Below are 16,918 nucleotides of genomic sequence, written 5' to 3'. Positions count from 1 at the left end.
TCCTGTCCGGTATGGTTCCCATTTATTTTGTCCTGTTAATATCTGTTTCCAGTTTCGTTCCCGTCTAGTTTGTCCTGTTTAATTTCGATATCCTGTTTTGATATCATTCCTGTCCGTCCCGTTGTTTAATATCGTTTCCAGTTTCGTTCCCGTCTAGTTTGTCCCGTTTAATTTCGATACCCTGTTTGATATCAATCCTGTCTGTCCCGTTGTTTAATATCAGTTTCCAGTTTTATTCCTGCCTAGTTTGTCCTGTTTAATTTCACTATCCTGTTTTGATTTCAATCCTGTCTGTCCCGTCCTGTCCGGTATCCACCCCATCTGTCCGATATTTGTTCGGACAATTGGTATCGATCTCGTCGGCCTTCCTATCATTCCACGCCAGACTGCTGTCTAACCTGCACGACTCCCCATTTCCCGTAAAATAAAAGCCTTGTGTGAGAAAGGTCACATATTTGGGTCCTGATCCTGTTCCAGTTCTTGACATAAATCAGATCCAATTGATAGTTCATCTGTTAAATGCATGCACTCATGTTTGACACTGAGGCACTCTAAAGTGTAGTGACAGAGCTAAAATCTTATCTAAACATGGGTCTTAATTCTTTGCATTTCTCTGCATGACTTCGAGCACTCATGGATGACAACAAGGCACTCGAAAGCAGCCAAACAGACTCTTAAAACAAATTTTATTTTACATGATCTTTAAACTTTAAAGTCAATGCAGCAGTCTGCCATTGTCTATCCTGAATGTGTATACTTTTTTTGATTTTGTTGCCACAAACTTGATTATTCACCTGTAATGTGGTTAGCTGACAGGCTAACTTGTCGCAAAGCTTTTAAGCTGAGGCCATCTGGTAATGGTCAATGTGGTATTGACTTAACACAGGGGGAAATCTGTTAGTAATGAGGGTTGCAGTAGCTAGATAATGGACACACACAGACACACAACCTTGCCAAACAGCAGCATATTGATTTTTCACTTCAACTTTAGAGGTTTAGGTCTGTGGTCATAGCAACATATGGAATATAGAGGATGGGAGCAGACTTCCTCGGTGGTGCTTTGGAATATTTTTACTGTGAAAAAAACTTGGACTTGCATCCATTCAACTAATGGGAGTGTGCCCTTTATTTGAAGAGCACGGTGTCCTCCATTTCACATCCTGTTTTTTTCTATTTTAAGCCTACTATCTCCCGCTCTTATGAATATTTTCTTGCTCTGTTTCCGTCCCGAAAACAAACATAACCCCGACACACATGGGAATAACCCTGACACACATGGGAATGTGCCGGTTGATGCCCCCCGTTGGCCCAGGGAGGGAGGTGGGGTATTCCCATGGCCTTTTTTTCTTTTTGTTTGCACAGCTGAGACACACACATCAATAAAGAAATTAGGTGTGCGGATGCCTTTGTACCTTAGCATGGTGCAGGTCTACCCCGTACATGGACAATTTCTTGGCATTTTCTAGAAACTGCGTATCGGCCTGTGCAGGTGTCATCCCCCTGAAAGTCCAAGATCATCAGCAATACTGTAATTGTACACCAAGTTTGCTCTCCTTAGCACATCAGCTCTTACTTGTGGGACTTGTGTAGTTCCAAAATCTTTTCTTCCATTTCTTTACTCTGATTGGGGGCAAGGTTAAGCTGAGCGATGTAGTCGAGAGGCCGAGATTGGTCGGGTTCATAGTCGCCAAATTCGGCCTGTGAAATCATACAAAAAGATTTGTTACTGACAAAAATTAATTCAATAACTCATTAAACAGCATGTTTATTTGCCCAATTATGATCATTGGTTACGATTATATCTGTGTTACAGTTTAGCATTTGTGCCACATCTTCAAAATTGATTTTTTAAAGAAATCCACAGCCTACGATTTAGGTCTGCTTTCAAACATCAACACCATATTATGTTGTCTTTGGTTAAGTACTCCCTGTGAATTATTTATTCTGTAAATGCAACTAAGTGGCGCAATTTATATTTCTTTTCTATAGCGTATATTAAAAATATACCAATTTTTAAAAAAAAAACACTTTGGAGCTTTATTTCTAAGTAGGTATTCTTCCATTTTAGGTATTGATTCTTATGTTTGCATAATAATACTTATATTTGTATGTTAATAAACATAATTTGTTAAATTAGGAATATTATAATACAGTTTAGATAATTTTGCCCGTTTTAAGGATTATTTTTCTTTTACTGGAAAATAAGTTACAAATATATGAATCCCAAGATGAAAGAGTTTTTTTTGCAATATGAATGTCCGTTTTAAAAAGTACAGATGCTCCCCTACTTACGACCATTCGACTTACGAAAAACGGTAGATACGATCATTTTTTTCGGGATGTCGAAAAATATCCGGACATTGCTGTTAGATTTTGTACTGTGTGCGCCTTTTTCCTAGTAGAGGACAGTACTGCAGTGCTCCTTTCCGCCGCGTGACGCTGTGAGAGGTCTCCCGGCATCCACCACGAAGAAGAAATCCGGCTTCTACTTCCTAGTTCGTGTGTAAACATACTACGTGTACTGTCTCTAGCGCGCTAAGAACTTTGACGTTTTTATTGTTTAATATCTCCTGCATTGGTGTAAGGTATAAAGAAGAGGTGAGCTGTTTCCTTTAAAATGAAAGTGGAATAAGAAAGATTGATGCGGTTGAGAAAACGGTTGGCTCTCTTTTTTTTTGCCCTCTTTCTACCGGGGAGGAGGAAGTAGCCTAACTCTTGAAGCCCATCTTCCACAAGTAAGTTAAACTTCACTTCATTTATCTATATAGCGCATAATTCTTTATTAAATGTTTTTTTTGGTACAAAACAATACAGGTTACCTTTATAAACCTTGAACATACAAAATATAGCACTGCAGCAACTTACAAACAGATTTAACTTACGAACGATTGTCTGTAACATATTTCGTTCCTAAGTAGGGCGGCGTCTGTATTGTTATCTTTAAAAATGAAAAGTGTTCTGATTATATAACGTTATCTACCCAAGATGGTCATAAAATGTCACAGTTTTGGTAGATTTTTTTAAATTGTTTGATTTATAATTGTTTTTTAGACTATTTTTGGTACATTTGAAATTTCACCTACCCCCTGGAGTTCCTTTACATACACTTAGCTTTGGTACACTCAGACCCAATTGTGAACCACTGGTTTTATATTTGGCTGGATCTCAAATTGATCAATGTTTATTCATGTGTACAGTGGGACCTCGCTACTTCGCGGCTCCACGTTCGCGGGTTCAGAGCTTCGCGGGTCTAAAAAACAATACTAATAAAATAATTTTTAAAATTATTATTATTATTATTTTTATTTTTTATTTTATTTTTTTTAAAGCATTTTTGAAGGGGCGTCGCTACTTCGCGGATTTTCACTTTTCGCGGGTGGTTTTGGTCCCCATTAACCGCGATAACCGAGGGATTACTGTATATCAATTGGGCAAATATCATTTTTGAGTTCTTGTTGCACCTTCTGTGGATGATCTCGGTTTTTGTGTCTACAGTGGAACCTCGGTTTTCGAAAGCCTCTCAGTTCAAACAAATCGGAGTCCGACCAAAAATTTTGAGAAATTCTTGCTTCGCTGTTCGGTCAAAAAATCGGAGTTCCAACGCCGGTAATGCGTGAGTGCGTACGCTAGGGTGCAATGCTGAGCGGCGTACGGGTGTAGATCGCTCTTTTCCTGACCAACTGTTATCGCGTGCGGACGTGCTTAGTTTTCCTTCCCCTTTAATATAGGTGTACGAAGTGTTTTAGCCCCTAATTATGCCTCTGAAGAAAGTCAGTGCAAGCAGCAAAGTTGCTACAGGTGAAAAAAGAAAAGTAGTGCGTACAACTATTGCATTTAAGAAAGAAATAATAGGCAAAATATGAAGGAGGTGTGCGAGTGTCTGATCTTGCTAGGGAATACCCCACCGTCCACCTACGCCTTCTGCGGACCACCACAAAGGTAAGAAATCCTATTCATAATTCTTTTCTTTATCCATTTTTTTAATTTTTACACGTTCATGTTAGCGTAATCTTTCGTACGGAAGATTACGATAACGCGAACGTACATATTAGCCTGGGTTAGCTTTATGTTTACGTTGAACATTCAAGGTAAACATTCAGGGTGTTGGAATGGAGCCCAACTTTCAGGGTGTTGGAACGGAGCCCCCTTTCCAATGAACCGCTCACCACTTGTTGTGGAGACCCGGGTGCTAAATGACTTGTAAACGACCTGATTTTTTTTTTTTTTTACACGTTCATGTTAGTGTAATCTTTCGTACGGAAGATTACGATAACGCGGACGTACGATTAGCCCGGGTTAGCTTAATGTTTACGTTAAACATTCAAGGTAAACATTCAGGGTGTTGGAACGGATTAAAACGATTTACATTATTTTTAATGGGAAAAATGATTTCGGTGATCGAACAAATCGGTTTTCGAACAGGGTTCTGGAACGGATTATGGTCGAGAACCGAGGTTCCACTGTATTTTGATAAAAGATTCCAGGATATTCATATTTTATGTTATATTCATACTGTGCCCGTTAAGAGCATAAAAAAAGTGTCGCATTGCATATATACATATACCTTACCTGTAATGTGTACGAGCCCAAAAGTGCGTGAGTCACAAATGAGCAAGGTAGTCGACCAGAGGCCACGTCTTCCCGGAGCTGCAGACACAACAGGTATCTTGAAGAGAGAGAAATGTAAGAATTCATGTTTGAAATTCCAACAAATTCAGTGGATTTACGACAAAGATGTGTGGGGAGAGTTGGAGTCATATAAGTGAATTAAGAATCCCGTTTACACGCAAGTCTGAGCGAATAAGTAATGGGTAAGAAAAAAAAGGAGAAAATGGTTGCTTTGGTCTAAGTTGACCAAAAAAAGACCACCACTCCAAGTCGGATTAATTCAGGCAGATGGGAACTTTGTTGTATAATTTTTGGAGTATGATTGGTCAGGATAACCTTTCGATAATCCTTGAAGCGGCGTCCCAAAAGTCAGTTGCGTAACATTTGCTCAACTAACTGTCGCTGAATTGTTGTTATGGATGTCAGACAGCCCCAAGCGGAGGAATTCATTATCCAAATGGAGGTTTTAGAGTGAATGGCAGAATTCAAACACCACAGGCGGAGTTCATCGGCGGGTAGCCTGTTTTGGATCCTGGTTACGAGGGGAAAGTCTTTCAAAGTGGGCAATAAAGCGGTGTGGGGGACTTTGCTGACATAAACGTTTCAAGTAGCAATCCTCCACTTACTCGAGATCTTGTCAGTGGGCAAACACAGTGCCTGCTTTAGACCCGTTTTCAGACCTGCACGGTCACAGTTATTTGTTTTGATACAAAGAAGATAATGTCTGATACAATAAAAAAGACTGGACTATATAAAACTCAGTTTGAAGATGTTTTATGAAGTCCGTGCAAAGCATCAAAGTTAGATATATGCAAACTATGGCTGATGGGCTGCATAGGGCCCTTTACACTTTTGAATTCGGCTCACTTGATGAAAGTTTTAAAAATATAATGTTAAAAAACTACTACAGTACATTCAAGTGTGCTGTGCTAAATATCACGGCGACATTATTCTGTATTTTGTAAAAGTAAATTCCACAACACGAGTAAAAAAAACACTTCTTTGCCCTTTTGCCTTTAGAGTTAAAAACGTTTAGCATATGTAATGCTTAAAAAGGGAAAATTTAAATTTTTTTTAAGTCTTTTTTATTTCAAAATATATATTACACGTGTCAGACCGGGCAGCACGGCAGTGGTTAGCGCTTGTGCAGCACAGTTCTGAGGTCATGAGTTCAAACCTCCTGTGTGAAGTTTGCATGTTCTCCCCGTGCTTGCGTGGGTTTTCTCCGGGCACTCCGGTTTCCTCCCATATTCCAAAAACATGCATGTCAGGTTAATTGGCCGCTCCAAATTGTCCGTAGGTGTGACTGAGTGAGCGAATTGTCTGTCTCTGTGTGCCCTGAGACTGGCTGGCAACCAGTTCAGGGTGTCCCCTGCTCACTGCCCAAAAACAGCTGGGAAGGGCTTCAGCAAACCCCGCGACCCTACAGAGGATAAACGGTACAGATAATGGATGGATTTGTCTGACCAAGATTTCGCCAGATACTTAAAATCAAATCAATCAAACATTATTGCAAAATTTTAGAATCTAATGAATCCCGTGAGTCAAAATGTTTGCCCACCCCTGATCTAAGTTCCCCAAAAAACAGGCCAGGGACTCACTCGCCATCTTAACACCCTGAAAAGGCAAAAATTTATTCTGATGGCAGGCTAGCATGGCTGGTTTAAAGAGCCTTGTTGTTGGCTGTAAGTGAGTGTAAACCAAAAATGGGGAAAGAAAGCCTCACAGTCATAATATAAACTAGGGCTTTGGGCTTATCCAGCCACTTTAGAGTGCCTTATTGACCAATGTAATAATATGCAAGACAAAAGTGGAAGATGCACCTCATCTATGTGCATCTTAAAGGACGTAGGTTTAAAAAAATATGTACAAAATAACTGTTAAATCGTCACCTTGTGATGTCCTCAGTAAGCAGCGAGGGATCAGGTGGGTAGAATTTGACGCTGAATGCAAACTGCCAGTTGTTACCTAAGGACAGAAGTGAAAGGGTTCATTCAAGAAAGCAAAATCAAGCAAAAAAAATAGGATCATTTGCGCAAATCTGAGATTTTGGTATCATCGGGGTCGTCTGCAGTTCCATCCAGCTGGCCTCATTCCACCCGTCCCTCTTCCCTGCCGCCACCCATCAGCGTAAGTGAGATTTTGACAGGGGGAGAGTGAGGTGGTTTGGAGCAAGGGCAAAGAGCAGCTTTTAGACATAGCTAAGCCCGTTGCATCTCGCACGCAAGCATCAACAGACACAAACACAAATAAAATGAGCGGAGAGTCTGGTATTGCGTAAGGAGTAAGTTCTGGCTTCATTCGATGCCAATGTCATTTTCAACAAAGGCATACATTTATTCGGGAACCGAACCTGCGACCTCTTGATCCCAAGACGAGCGCTATACTGTGCCATCAACAACAGAACTTACTTAAAATTGTCCTAGAGCCTCTGAAAATATATTATTTAACTCAGCTTTAAACTTAGAATTGAAAAGGATTGAAGGCATGACATCGGACTTTTCAATTTCTCCTGCTAAATGTTAAAGATATAATAATAATATGTATAAAACCGTTTTTAAAAGTTTTACTGATAAAAATAAGTTGATTTTGCGCTACTCTTGTCCCAGTGTCCCCAACATTTAAATAGCTGGCTATAATTTTCATTACTGGCTATTTTTTTAATCAGGAATTTGATTTAATCTTAATTTAATTTAAAAAAAACACTTCTTAGCTAACAGTATTGCATTTGGAGTTTTGCCTCTGATTTAAGGACATTGGGTGGGCAAAATTCAATGAGACCTTTAGCCCATTTCTTTTCCATCTATACTATGTTGTAATGACTATGCTCTGATTTCTTGTAAAATTGTGACTGATGGATAGATTGAAAAAAAGCATTTAAATCATTCATTCAATTGTGTTGTAACCCATTGAAGTTAGTCTTAATTTTGACATTGCAGACGCTCTCCTACTTACGGTGGATAAGAAAAAAAAAATTCGGGATGTCGAAAAATCTCCGGACATTGCTTCAAGTTCGATTTTGCATTGTGCACCTTTTTCCGAACACAGGACAGAACTGTAGTGCTTCTTTCCGCCGCTACCGGCGTTTGGCGCTGTGGGAGCTCACCCAGCCTCTACCCGAAGAAGAAATGCAGCTTTCTCTTCCTAGTTCGTGTGTAAGCATACTATACTGTATCTCCAGCGCACTATGAACTTTAACATTAATATTGTTTAATATCTCGTGCATCCATTTAATATGGTTGGTGTAAAATGTAAAGAAGAGGCGGACCGTTTCTTTTGAAATAAAAGTGGAATAAAAAAGCTTGATGCGGTTGAGAAAATGGTTGGATCGCTTTTTTTACGGCCACATTCTACCACAGAGGAGGACATCTTGAAGCGCATTTTCCAAAAGTAAGTTAAACTCAACTTTATTTATCATTATAGAGCATATTATTTTATGAAATGTTTACTTTTTAGTACAAAACAATACAGGTTACTTATACAAGCCTTAAACATACGTATATAAACCTTAAACATGCATTCCATACAAAATATAGCACTGAAACAACTTACGAACAAATTCAACTTACTAACGATCGTCCGGAACGTATATGATTCGTAAGTAGGGCAGCGTCTGAATGTCCTACTGGGGTACATTCATGATTTATTGAAATACAACATGGAACTTACTGCGGATTTGTCTCTTGATTTCCTTGGTGGGGTCCAACCAGCACTGCAGGCAAAGACAAAGATGTGTGAGACACGAGAACTTGCACACTAGACCTTTATGTGTGAATCTACCTTCTGTTCATGGTGGTCCATGTACGTCAGACCAAAGTAGTCTTTCTCCAGTAGATTGAGGTGTTCACATACTTTGAAGAAAAGGAACAGACCTTTGGCTCGTTTCTATTGGAAAAATGCAGATAAGTGTAAAAAATAAACATTAAAGGATGCCTAATGAGTGAGCTTTAGGGATTTCTTGCTTGTTTACATCCAAAAAACAGAAAATGAAAGAACACTATGACTAACAGTGTTTTGGAAACTGACACGATTTGGTTAGTGGGATTCACTTCCTGTCCGAGTGTCTGTATCAATGCATCTCTGTCTCCTCGATAAGTGCTCCGGGCTGCATTCCGTGGAGAGGACCATAAAATCCTCCATACTGAGCGATGACAATGACATTCAGCCACACGTTTTACAAAAATGCGCTCACATACACACATACAACCACACACTGGCTACAGTGACCTCTACCCGTGGAAAAGGTCAGACAGAAAACATGAGGGTGGGAAAAAACAAACGACAAAGAATGAAATGATGGAAAAATGTCTGCATGCATTCTGCATTCTGTAAAAAGACTTTCGAGACGGGCAGTGCAGCTTGCTAAAAGTTGAGACAATCTGAAATAAAAGATCTCAGCAGAAAACATTTGGAATGTTCTTCTAGTACATGGGTGTCCAAACTATGGCTCAAGGACCATATGCTGACCTTTTTACGGCATCCCATAGCATCTACAAACAAATCTATTTGCTCCTCAAAATCTTATTTATTTTTACATTGTTGTTCTTTTTGAAAGGGACACCGTGTAATATTTGACCACTAGATGTCGCTGCGTTGTGTAGTGCGGGGGTTGGCAAGAAGCAAGTCTTTGGCGTACCTTAGTGTCTCTTTGGCACTACATAATGTGCAAATAGCACTTTACATTTTAAAAAGTTATAGCATTTTGACAATTTTAGAGAAGTATAACATTTTACAGACTACATCAAATTGTTGTATCTAATCATTTTTGGTGGATACAATTAGAAATATATGGTTCAGGCAGTGGCTCAGGAGGTAGAGCGCTCGTCCTGGGATCAAGAGATTGCAGTTCGAATCCCGGCTCCTCCGTGTTACATTTCGAAGTGTCCTTGGGTAAGACACTGAACCCCTAATACCCCCAATAAGCAGGTTAGCGCCACACATGGCTGCACGGCCGCTATTGGGAAATGTGATGCACAATGTAAAGCGCTTTGGGAAGTCTTGACTTGAAAAGCGCTATATAAATGCAGATCATTTCATTCAAATTAAATGATACTGAACACAGTAACTCTTATACATATATATATATATATATATATATATTGTGTAGCTTCTTGTGGTTAACATGTTTATTGTTTGCGATAAAGTTTAGCGAGGAAACCAGATGCCATAATGTAATTTATGTTCTATGAAATAGAGTAAAATTATTTCAATTTAAATGTCATCATTATTATTTTATTTTATTTTTTTACGAAACCCTATCTCTTACTTTGGTTTTAATTCCATGCGCCTTATAGTAGAGTGCACGTTATGGATGAAAAATATATCACAAAAGACTAATATTGAGATGTGTGATATACAGTATTTGGGTTTCTCTTCAGAATGAAAACAAAATTAATGCAGCATTTAAAAACAAAATGGAAACTTAAATTAATCACAAATATAAATAAGATAAAACAATTGTAATATATATTTTAAAAAAAACGCAACCAAAATGCTACAAATCACAACAAGAAACACGCATGTCGATCCGACTTGTAAATGACAGTTAAAAATGATAGGTGGTGATTGTATCCTTCATTTTTGGGCCCACAAAAGAAACAGTTTAGAGCCCTCAGTTCTTTTTAGTTTAGCTCTGCGTGCGATTGTTCGAATGCACTTCAATATCAGAGTATATGAGTATGTGTGTCTGTCTGTCTGTTTGTGTGTGCGTGCAAGGACCACCGCTGTGCAAAATACAGAGTTCTATCTCTGGAATGCATTCGGCATATTCCACACTCTTGCCTCACAATATCAGTATGTGGATAGATTGAGAAATGGATGCCTCTGTGTGTGTCTGGGACAATAGCAGTTGTTGCAGTATCAGCATTATATGTGATGGGACAAAGGGATTTTTGTTCAAACAAGATAAGATGCTGTAATGTCTTTTGAAATATTATTGAAATATCTGTCCGCATTACTTCATTTATGCAGTTGTGCTCTAATTAATTATCACTATGTGATATAGACACTGATTCCTTATGATACTGCCGTCTGTGCTTAGCATTAAGCAGCAGACGTACAAAACTAATCTAGTGCAGGATCCTCTTGCATCCCCTCACATAATCTTCTAAATTTGTGTGTGTGTGTGTGTGTGTGTGCTCTTCATACACTCCACTTAACTAGCACAAAACTTTGCTTTAGTCTGGATTTATCCCTCAGACCCCACCCAAACAATGTGAGGGGATAAAAGAAACGTGTCAGAAACTTTAAAAACAGGGATGTCAAACAGTTTGGCTCGGGGGCCGGATCCAGTCTTTCTGTTCTTCAGTAAAAGAATGTCAACTTAACTTACCATAGTTTTTTAGTATTATGCATTATCATCGAGCCTATCCTAGTAGCCTATCCCACATATTTTATTTATGGATGACAAGGGATCTTTTCTAAGGGCATTTATTCACAAGAAAATAGGGAAGCAATAGCAATCTTTAAACAGTTGAGAAAATACAGTGTTACACCTGAACCAACTCACCACACGATCCAAACTCAGGTAGGAGCTATGAGCAGTTTAGATTTGTTGCCTTAATTGTCTTTATGGTTTGAAATTAAAAACAAAAGAAATTCAAAATACAAGTTTTAGCAATGTATGGGCAATAAGCAGGGTCGGGTAGGGTTACTTTAACTTGATTACTTTCAATTACTTTTGGATTACTCTAATACCAAATATGCTAATAAAAGACAAAAGAAACTAAATATGAATAAAATGATGACTCACAACACGTGGTAAGCTTTCTCTCCTGGCTTTGATCTCTTTGATCTCCGGCAAAACGAACATAAAATGCGACAGAAACGGAATGAAAATAAATCCAAAAAGCTTGCCAACATCATTTTTGCCGTTCCATGTATTCCGTTACTCCCTAAGCCTGCACAAATTTGAGTAATTTTATTCATATTTAGTTTCTTTTGTCTTTTATCAGCATATTTGGTATTGAAGTAATCCAAAAGTAATTGAAAGTAATCAAGTTAAAGTAACCCTACCCAACCCTGGCAATAAGATTAGACTACATTAGAGCAAACTACTAGGCTGGGCCTACTTATCTAAAAAAGAAATCTTAACTTTTGATAGAGACATGCTTCTTTTTGACATACTCAGAATTTTAGGGAGGGCCGGGTCCAGGGTAAGTTTGGCACAAGACCTCTATCGGATATTTGCAACATAGATTAGACAAAATGGCACCTGCTTCAGGGGTCTTACCTCCACCTCGCAGGTAAAGTCTGAGCCATCCAAAAGGCTGATGTGACACACCACCAGCTTCATCTTGCTCTTCCTCACCAAGCGAAGTGGCGACTGGAAAATGGAGGTCTGTCCTTCCCCTCCTACCGCTGTCTCGATTATGTCTTGCTCCTTCTGAGGCTGCACCTGCTCAGCTCCTCCTTCAACTCCGTCCTCGTCGTTTTGTTCCTCAACTTTCTCTTCCCCAGCAGGCTGAAAAATGAAGAGGGGGGGGAAAGATGGTTTGAGTTTTCTCGAGCGCTTCCTCCGTGTGTGTCCCTTTGGAAAAATACAAGGCAGGCGGCTCTTTGGCTGGCCGGCTGAGAAGCTGATGTCACAGGGTGGGCCTGAGTGGTTCATTGTGACCACTGGATGGAACACTGAGTAGGAAGATGGGCTGAGAAACATATGCACAGGCGACTATTGACACTTAGACTCGGGGTCGGCAACCGCAGCTCAGGAATCGCATGAAGCTCTTTAGCCCTGCCGAGTCTTTTCCAAAAACATTTACTAATTAAAAAAGATTGGGGAGGGAATATATTTTTCTTTTAATATAGTTGAAAAAAAACCTTTTAACGCTTTCCAATGTGGTAAAAATGTGTAAAATTGGACATTTCTACCTTTTTGCCATATTTCTCCTCTGCTTGTTTTCTTCTCTTCTGTGTGTTCTGTGTTGGAGGCACCAACTTGGAGCCCAGCTTATGGCAAGCTCTGCTCCTTTTAAAGGGGCAGCATCACAATATAACTCAACATCCCACCCTAATTCAAACACAGAATAAAATCCTGATGTATGCAATTTTAAGTAACAAAGTAGCCGTTTTTTACAAAAAGATTTTGGATTTTTGTCAGTATACATTTCAAATGACACATAACGATATCATTTGTGTTCTGTGGCTCAGGAACAAGGATGAGACTGTTGATTTGGTACCAAAAGAGAGAAGAGGATGCTGCTGCGTTTTACCCATGCACTGACTTGTGAAATTTGCACCGAAATCAAACTAAAACTGTATCAAATTGTTTTATTTTTAGTTCTTTCAAAGGCTGCTGTTTTATTTTTATTTATTCTTATGGTTGCTTTTGGTTACGTTCCATTTTGTTGTTTTTTAGAATCCTCAGAATAAAAATATTATAAAAAACGGATTTCTTTATTGCATTTCTTTAATTTCATCAAAGCAATGAAACATACTGTAATTCATTAATATTGTAATAGAGTTAAACTTAAAGGGGTTTCCTACAAGAGAGTAGTCAGGTGGTGTATCATTCTGACTAAAGAGAGTAGCCTAATATAGCTAATATAGATACACACGAGATGTGTTGCATTCATCATAAAGCCAATATACGGCTTATTTTGTGGCTCCAGAAAATTATGTTTTTTTTTTAATCCAATATGGCCCCTTAAAAAATTTGTGTTGCTGACCCCTGACTTAGACCCGGGTGTCCATACTACATACCAGGGTCTACTTGTGATAATTTCAACAGCCCACATCATGTACTAGAAAACTAGACTTTCCCCAATGTGAAGAAAAAGGCATTTAACTCTTCAAAATTTTGAAAATATATATTCAAGACACCAGTAAGTGGCGTTAAGAGATCCGTGAACATGTCATGTTTATTTGTGACGCCCTTAATCATAAGGAGTCTCAAAGGGCTGCACAAACCACAGATTATTGCAAACTACAGACTATTATGACACCATCCCCTGAAATTAAATTCTAATAACATTTTAGAAAGTTACTTAGGCCCGTTTGAAAGCAATAAAAAAATAAACATACACTTTCTAAACTACTGTTGAGTTTATAGTTTAGTAGACACTCAAAATAAGGAGAGAGGATCAATGGATTTTGATCTTGCAAGGAAAACAAGTGAGGACCCAAACCTCCGAAAGGAAATTTTAACCTGTTCTGAAAGCCCTTCCCTGACCCCTTTCTTTCCATTAAATATCTTTGGTTACAAAAAGCAGTTGGACCCTAAATGTGAAAGAGTGCGAAACAGTCACAATTATGAACAACAGTGAGGTTAAATGGTTAAAATAACGAACTGGCATCCTATGCAATAATTAATTAATAATAATAATATAATAATTTCCTTTGTATTGTCATTCTTTGTAACAATGTACACAGAACGAAATGTCGATACACCTGACCCGTTGTAGCGAGTCGGTGCAGCCGCAGCCAGAGGGCGCCGCCATTATACCAATTAGGTATGTGTCGGTCGAGGCGCGAACCAGCGACCTCCCAGTCTCAAAGCCGGCACACTACCATCTAGGCTACTGATTGAACTCTCACTCACCCATAGTCAGTCTGTCAACGAACCTCTGCACCCGCAAGCGTGGGTTTTGACTCTGTCCAGTTTTCTGCACGCGTTTCCTGTCCGGTATCGTTTCAGTCTATTTTGTACTGTTTAATATCGATCTCCAGTTTCGTTCCCGGCCATTTTGTTCTGTTTGTTATCGATCTCCAGTATCTGGTAGCGTTCCTGTCTAGTTTGTCCTGTTTAATTTCGATCTCCAGTGTCTGGTGTTGTTTCCGTCTATCTTGTCCTGCTTGTTATCGGACTGCAGTCTCCAGTGCCTGATATCAATCCTGTCTGTCCTGTCCTGTCCGGTATCGACCCCATCTGTCTGATATCTGCCCGTGCAATTGGTATCGATCTCGTCGGCCTCTGGCTTTCTGTCATTCCACACCAGACTTCTGTCTTTCTCTTTTCGCCCTGCGATCGCCGAATCACTGGCGTTTTGTGTTTAACGTGCATGACTGCCCCATTTCCCGTAAAATAAAGCTTGTGTGAGAAACGTCACGAATCTGGGTCCTTCTCCTTTTCCGGTTCTTGACACTGTGAAAATTGTATTTATATTTCACACGTTTTTCAGGGATCCCATGCAAAACATACTAACTTGTGAATAATTTGGTGCATAATGTTTTATTATAATTGATAATAAATCGTGTAAAAAACGAAAACTTTTGAGGAGCCGTTTTAGAGCTGAGCCAAAATGGTTTTCTAAAGAGAGCTGTCCTCTTGGGTGCAAAGGAGTAGGGGGAGGTGACACTTCACATGACAATGCCATAATGACAAGTCACCAGATCGGGCTTGTCCGCGTCATTTTCAGGCACTTTGTCTTTCATTTTCTTCTATAGAGTCAGACTGTACTTGCCCAAGGCAAACCACAGGAAATCTTCCCCTATGTGGTTAAGGGACCAACCAACCAACCAACCAATTATAGGGTCAGATTGCCAAGAAACATGGGAATGGCATCAATATTCAAGCATTGTGAAATCCATCCATCCATCCATTATCTGCACCGCTTATCCTCAGTAGGGTCGCGGGGGTGCTAGAGCCCATGCCAGCCATCCTCGGGCTATGGGGGACAGACAACTCCCTCACTCATTCACACCTAGGGACAATATGGACCGGCCAATCAACCTGACATGCATGTCTTTGGAATGTGGGAGGAAACCGGAGTGCCCGGAGGAAACCCACGCAAGCACGGGGAGAACATGCAGACTCCGCACAGGAGGTTTGATCTCATGACCTCAGAACTGTGCCGCACACGCACTAACCACTGCTCAGCCGTGCTGCCCCGAATTGTAAAATTTTTTGGTTTGAACAAATTTATTGACACTAAAAACAGAAAACAATCATGACAATCTCAACAGCAATTAAGCACATTCACAATATTATATTCCAATATTACGTTTTTAACAGCAAACACAAAGTGAGGTTTGAACAAACCTTCTCGAAAATCAAACATATTCACAATTTCATTATATGACATCTTTGTTAGTGTCAATAGATCCGTCCAGGCCAAAGTCGATTGTCCTCGGTCTGAACAAATCCACCGACACCAACAGCAGCAAAACACAGCCATCAAGCATATTCACATTTTTTTTATATTTGACAATATGACGTGACGATATGACGTTTTAACATTTTTTCCTGACATTTTCAACATCAATTACTACACTAAAAATTTCAAGTATTTTCCTGACCTTTCAAGGATTCCAAGGACCCGTACAAAGCCTTATATGAGCTTAATACCACATACACTAAACATATTGCCTAACCGTAGCCATACTGCGCTACCATGAGTATACAAGAGACAAGGGCAGAACGTTGGAAAAATCAGAAGGGGAAAACTGTGAATGTCTCTGAGAGTGAAACACGCGCTGCGGCTAAAGTGAAAGAGGGAGTGGTTGAATTCATAATTCATTAAAGCGTGCGTCGTAAAAAGAAATGTAATAAAAAATAAAACATTGCTTTATTACACAGGCCTACACACATCGTAAAGGTTCCCTAAGAATGGTCTGTGGTCATAAACAGCTGTACTAAACAAAATTGCTAACTGCCTGTTCTGACACCTTCCCCCCTTTATTATCTCACCAGTGGTTTCACTTGCGGTTTTTGCTGCGTGGGCTGGTTCAAACTGCAGGCCCCACAAAGCTATAATTACCAGCACTTAAACCCACAGACGTGTTTTCTTTCCCAGTTTTATATTATAAAGGAGATCATCCGCATTAAACACTGAGCAGTTTGACCGGATTTGAAAGCTTTCAACACAGGCCGTCAGTCAAACTAAAGGGCTGCCAAACTAAACAAAGCCAATAAACTCCTTGTTTTCAGATTTAGTGTGGGTGAGTTTTTATTAAAGGATGATTTTTCAAAGAGCCTGTAAAGGTCATTCGGAAATATGAGTAAAATATTATTGTGCTCACCAAAAAGAAAACAATTACAAATGTAGAGCTGAAGACACCATGACGGACGGCAGTAAACCGAAGTAAACAGTGGGTACGGCCAGTAAACAGTAGACAACAACAACCAAAAATCTATACTATTTAACACCACTGGCAATGACTAGTCAAACGAATATTGTGCAGCTGTCGGATGAGGTGGCTCACCTTGTCGAAAAGCACAAAGAGAGGTATTTAGAGAAACTGAGGATGGCATTAGAAGGACTAGCTATCAACCCATACAGTCTTACTCCTGACATATTCGCAGATCTAATTGAATCCTCCAGTCTGCCTGACTTCAGTCCTCACGAGCTGTACCACTACATTGGGTAAAACT

At 39.6% G+C, this 16,918-nt stretch overlaps 1 protein-coding gene across 11 annotated transcripts in view; it reads right to left on the bottom strand.

Annotated features, from left to right (window-relative positions):
* Positions 1-16,918, bottom strand: part of epb41l2 (erythrocyte membrane protein band 4.1-like 2) — a 92,794-nt gene that overhangs the window by 39,270 nt on the left and 36,606 nt on the right. For all 11 annotated transcript variants that reach the window (XM_088324828.1, XM_088324817.1, XM_088324816.1 and 8 more), the window contains exons 4-10: positions 11,840-12,070; positions 8,389-8,493; positions 8,278-8,320; positions 6,501-6,576; positions 4,570-4,666; positions 1,574-1,698; positions 1,413-1,500 (exon numbers count right to left, since the gene is read on the bottom strand). In XM_088324828.1, the coding sequence (XP_088180954.1) occupies positions 1,413-1,500; positions 1,574-1,698; positions 4,570-4,666; positions 6,501-6,576; positions 8,278-8,320; positions 8,389-8,493; positions 11,840-12,070 (765 nt within the window). The remainder of the gene's footprint in view (positions 1-1,412; positions 1,501-1,573; positions 1,699-4,569; positions 4,667-6,500; positions 6,577-8,277; positions 8,321-8,388; positions 8,494-11,839; positions 12,071-16,918) is intronic.

Source organism: Urocampus carinirostris, chromosome 20 (assembly GCF_059441175.1).
Source record: "Urocampus carinirostris isolate Australia breed hairy pipefish chromosome 20, RoL_Ucar_1.0, whole genome shotgun sequence".
NCBI classification, from domain to species: Eukaryota; Metazoa; Chordata; class Actinopteri; order Syngnathiformes; family Syngnathidae; genus Urocampus; species Urocampus carinirostris.
The sequence above is the reverse complement of the archived record's forward strand: the minus strand, read 5'-3'. Positions and strand labels throughout refer to the sequence as shown.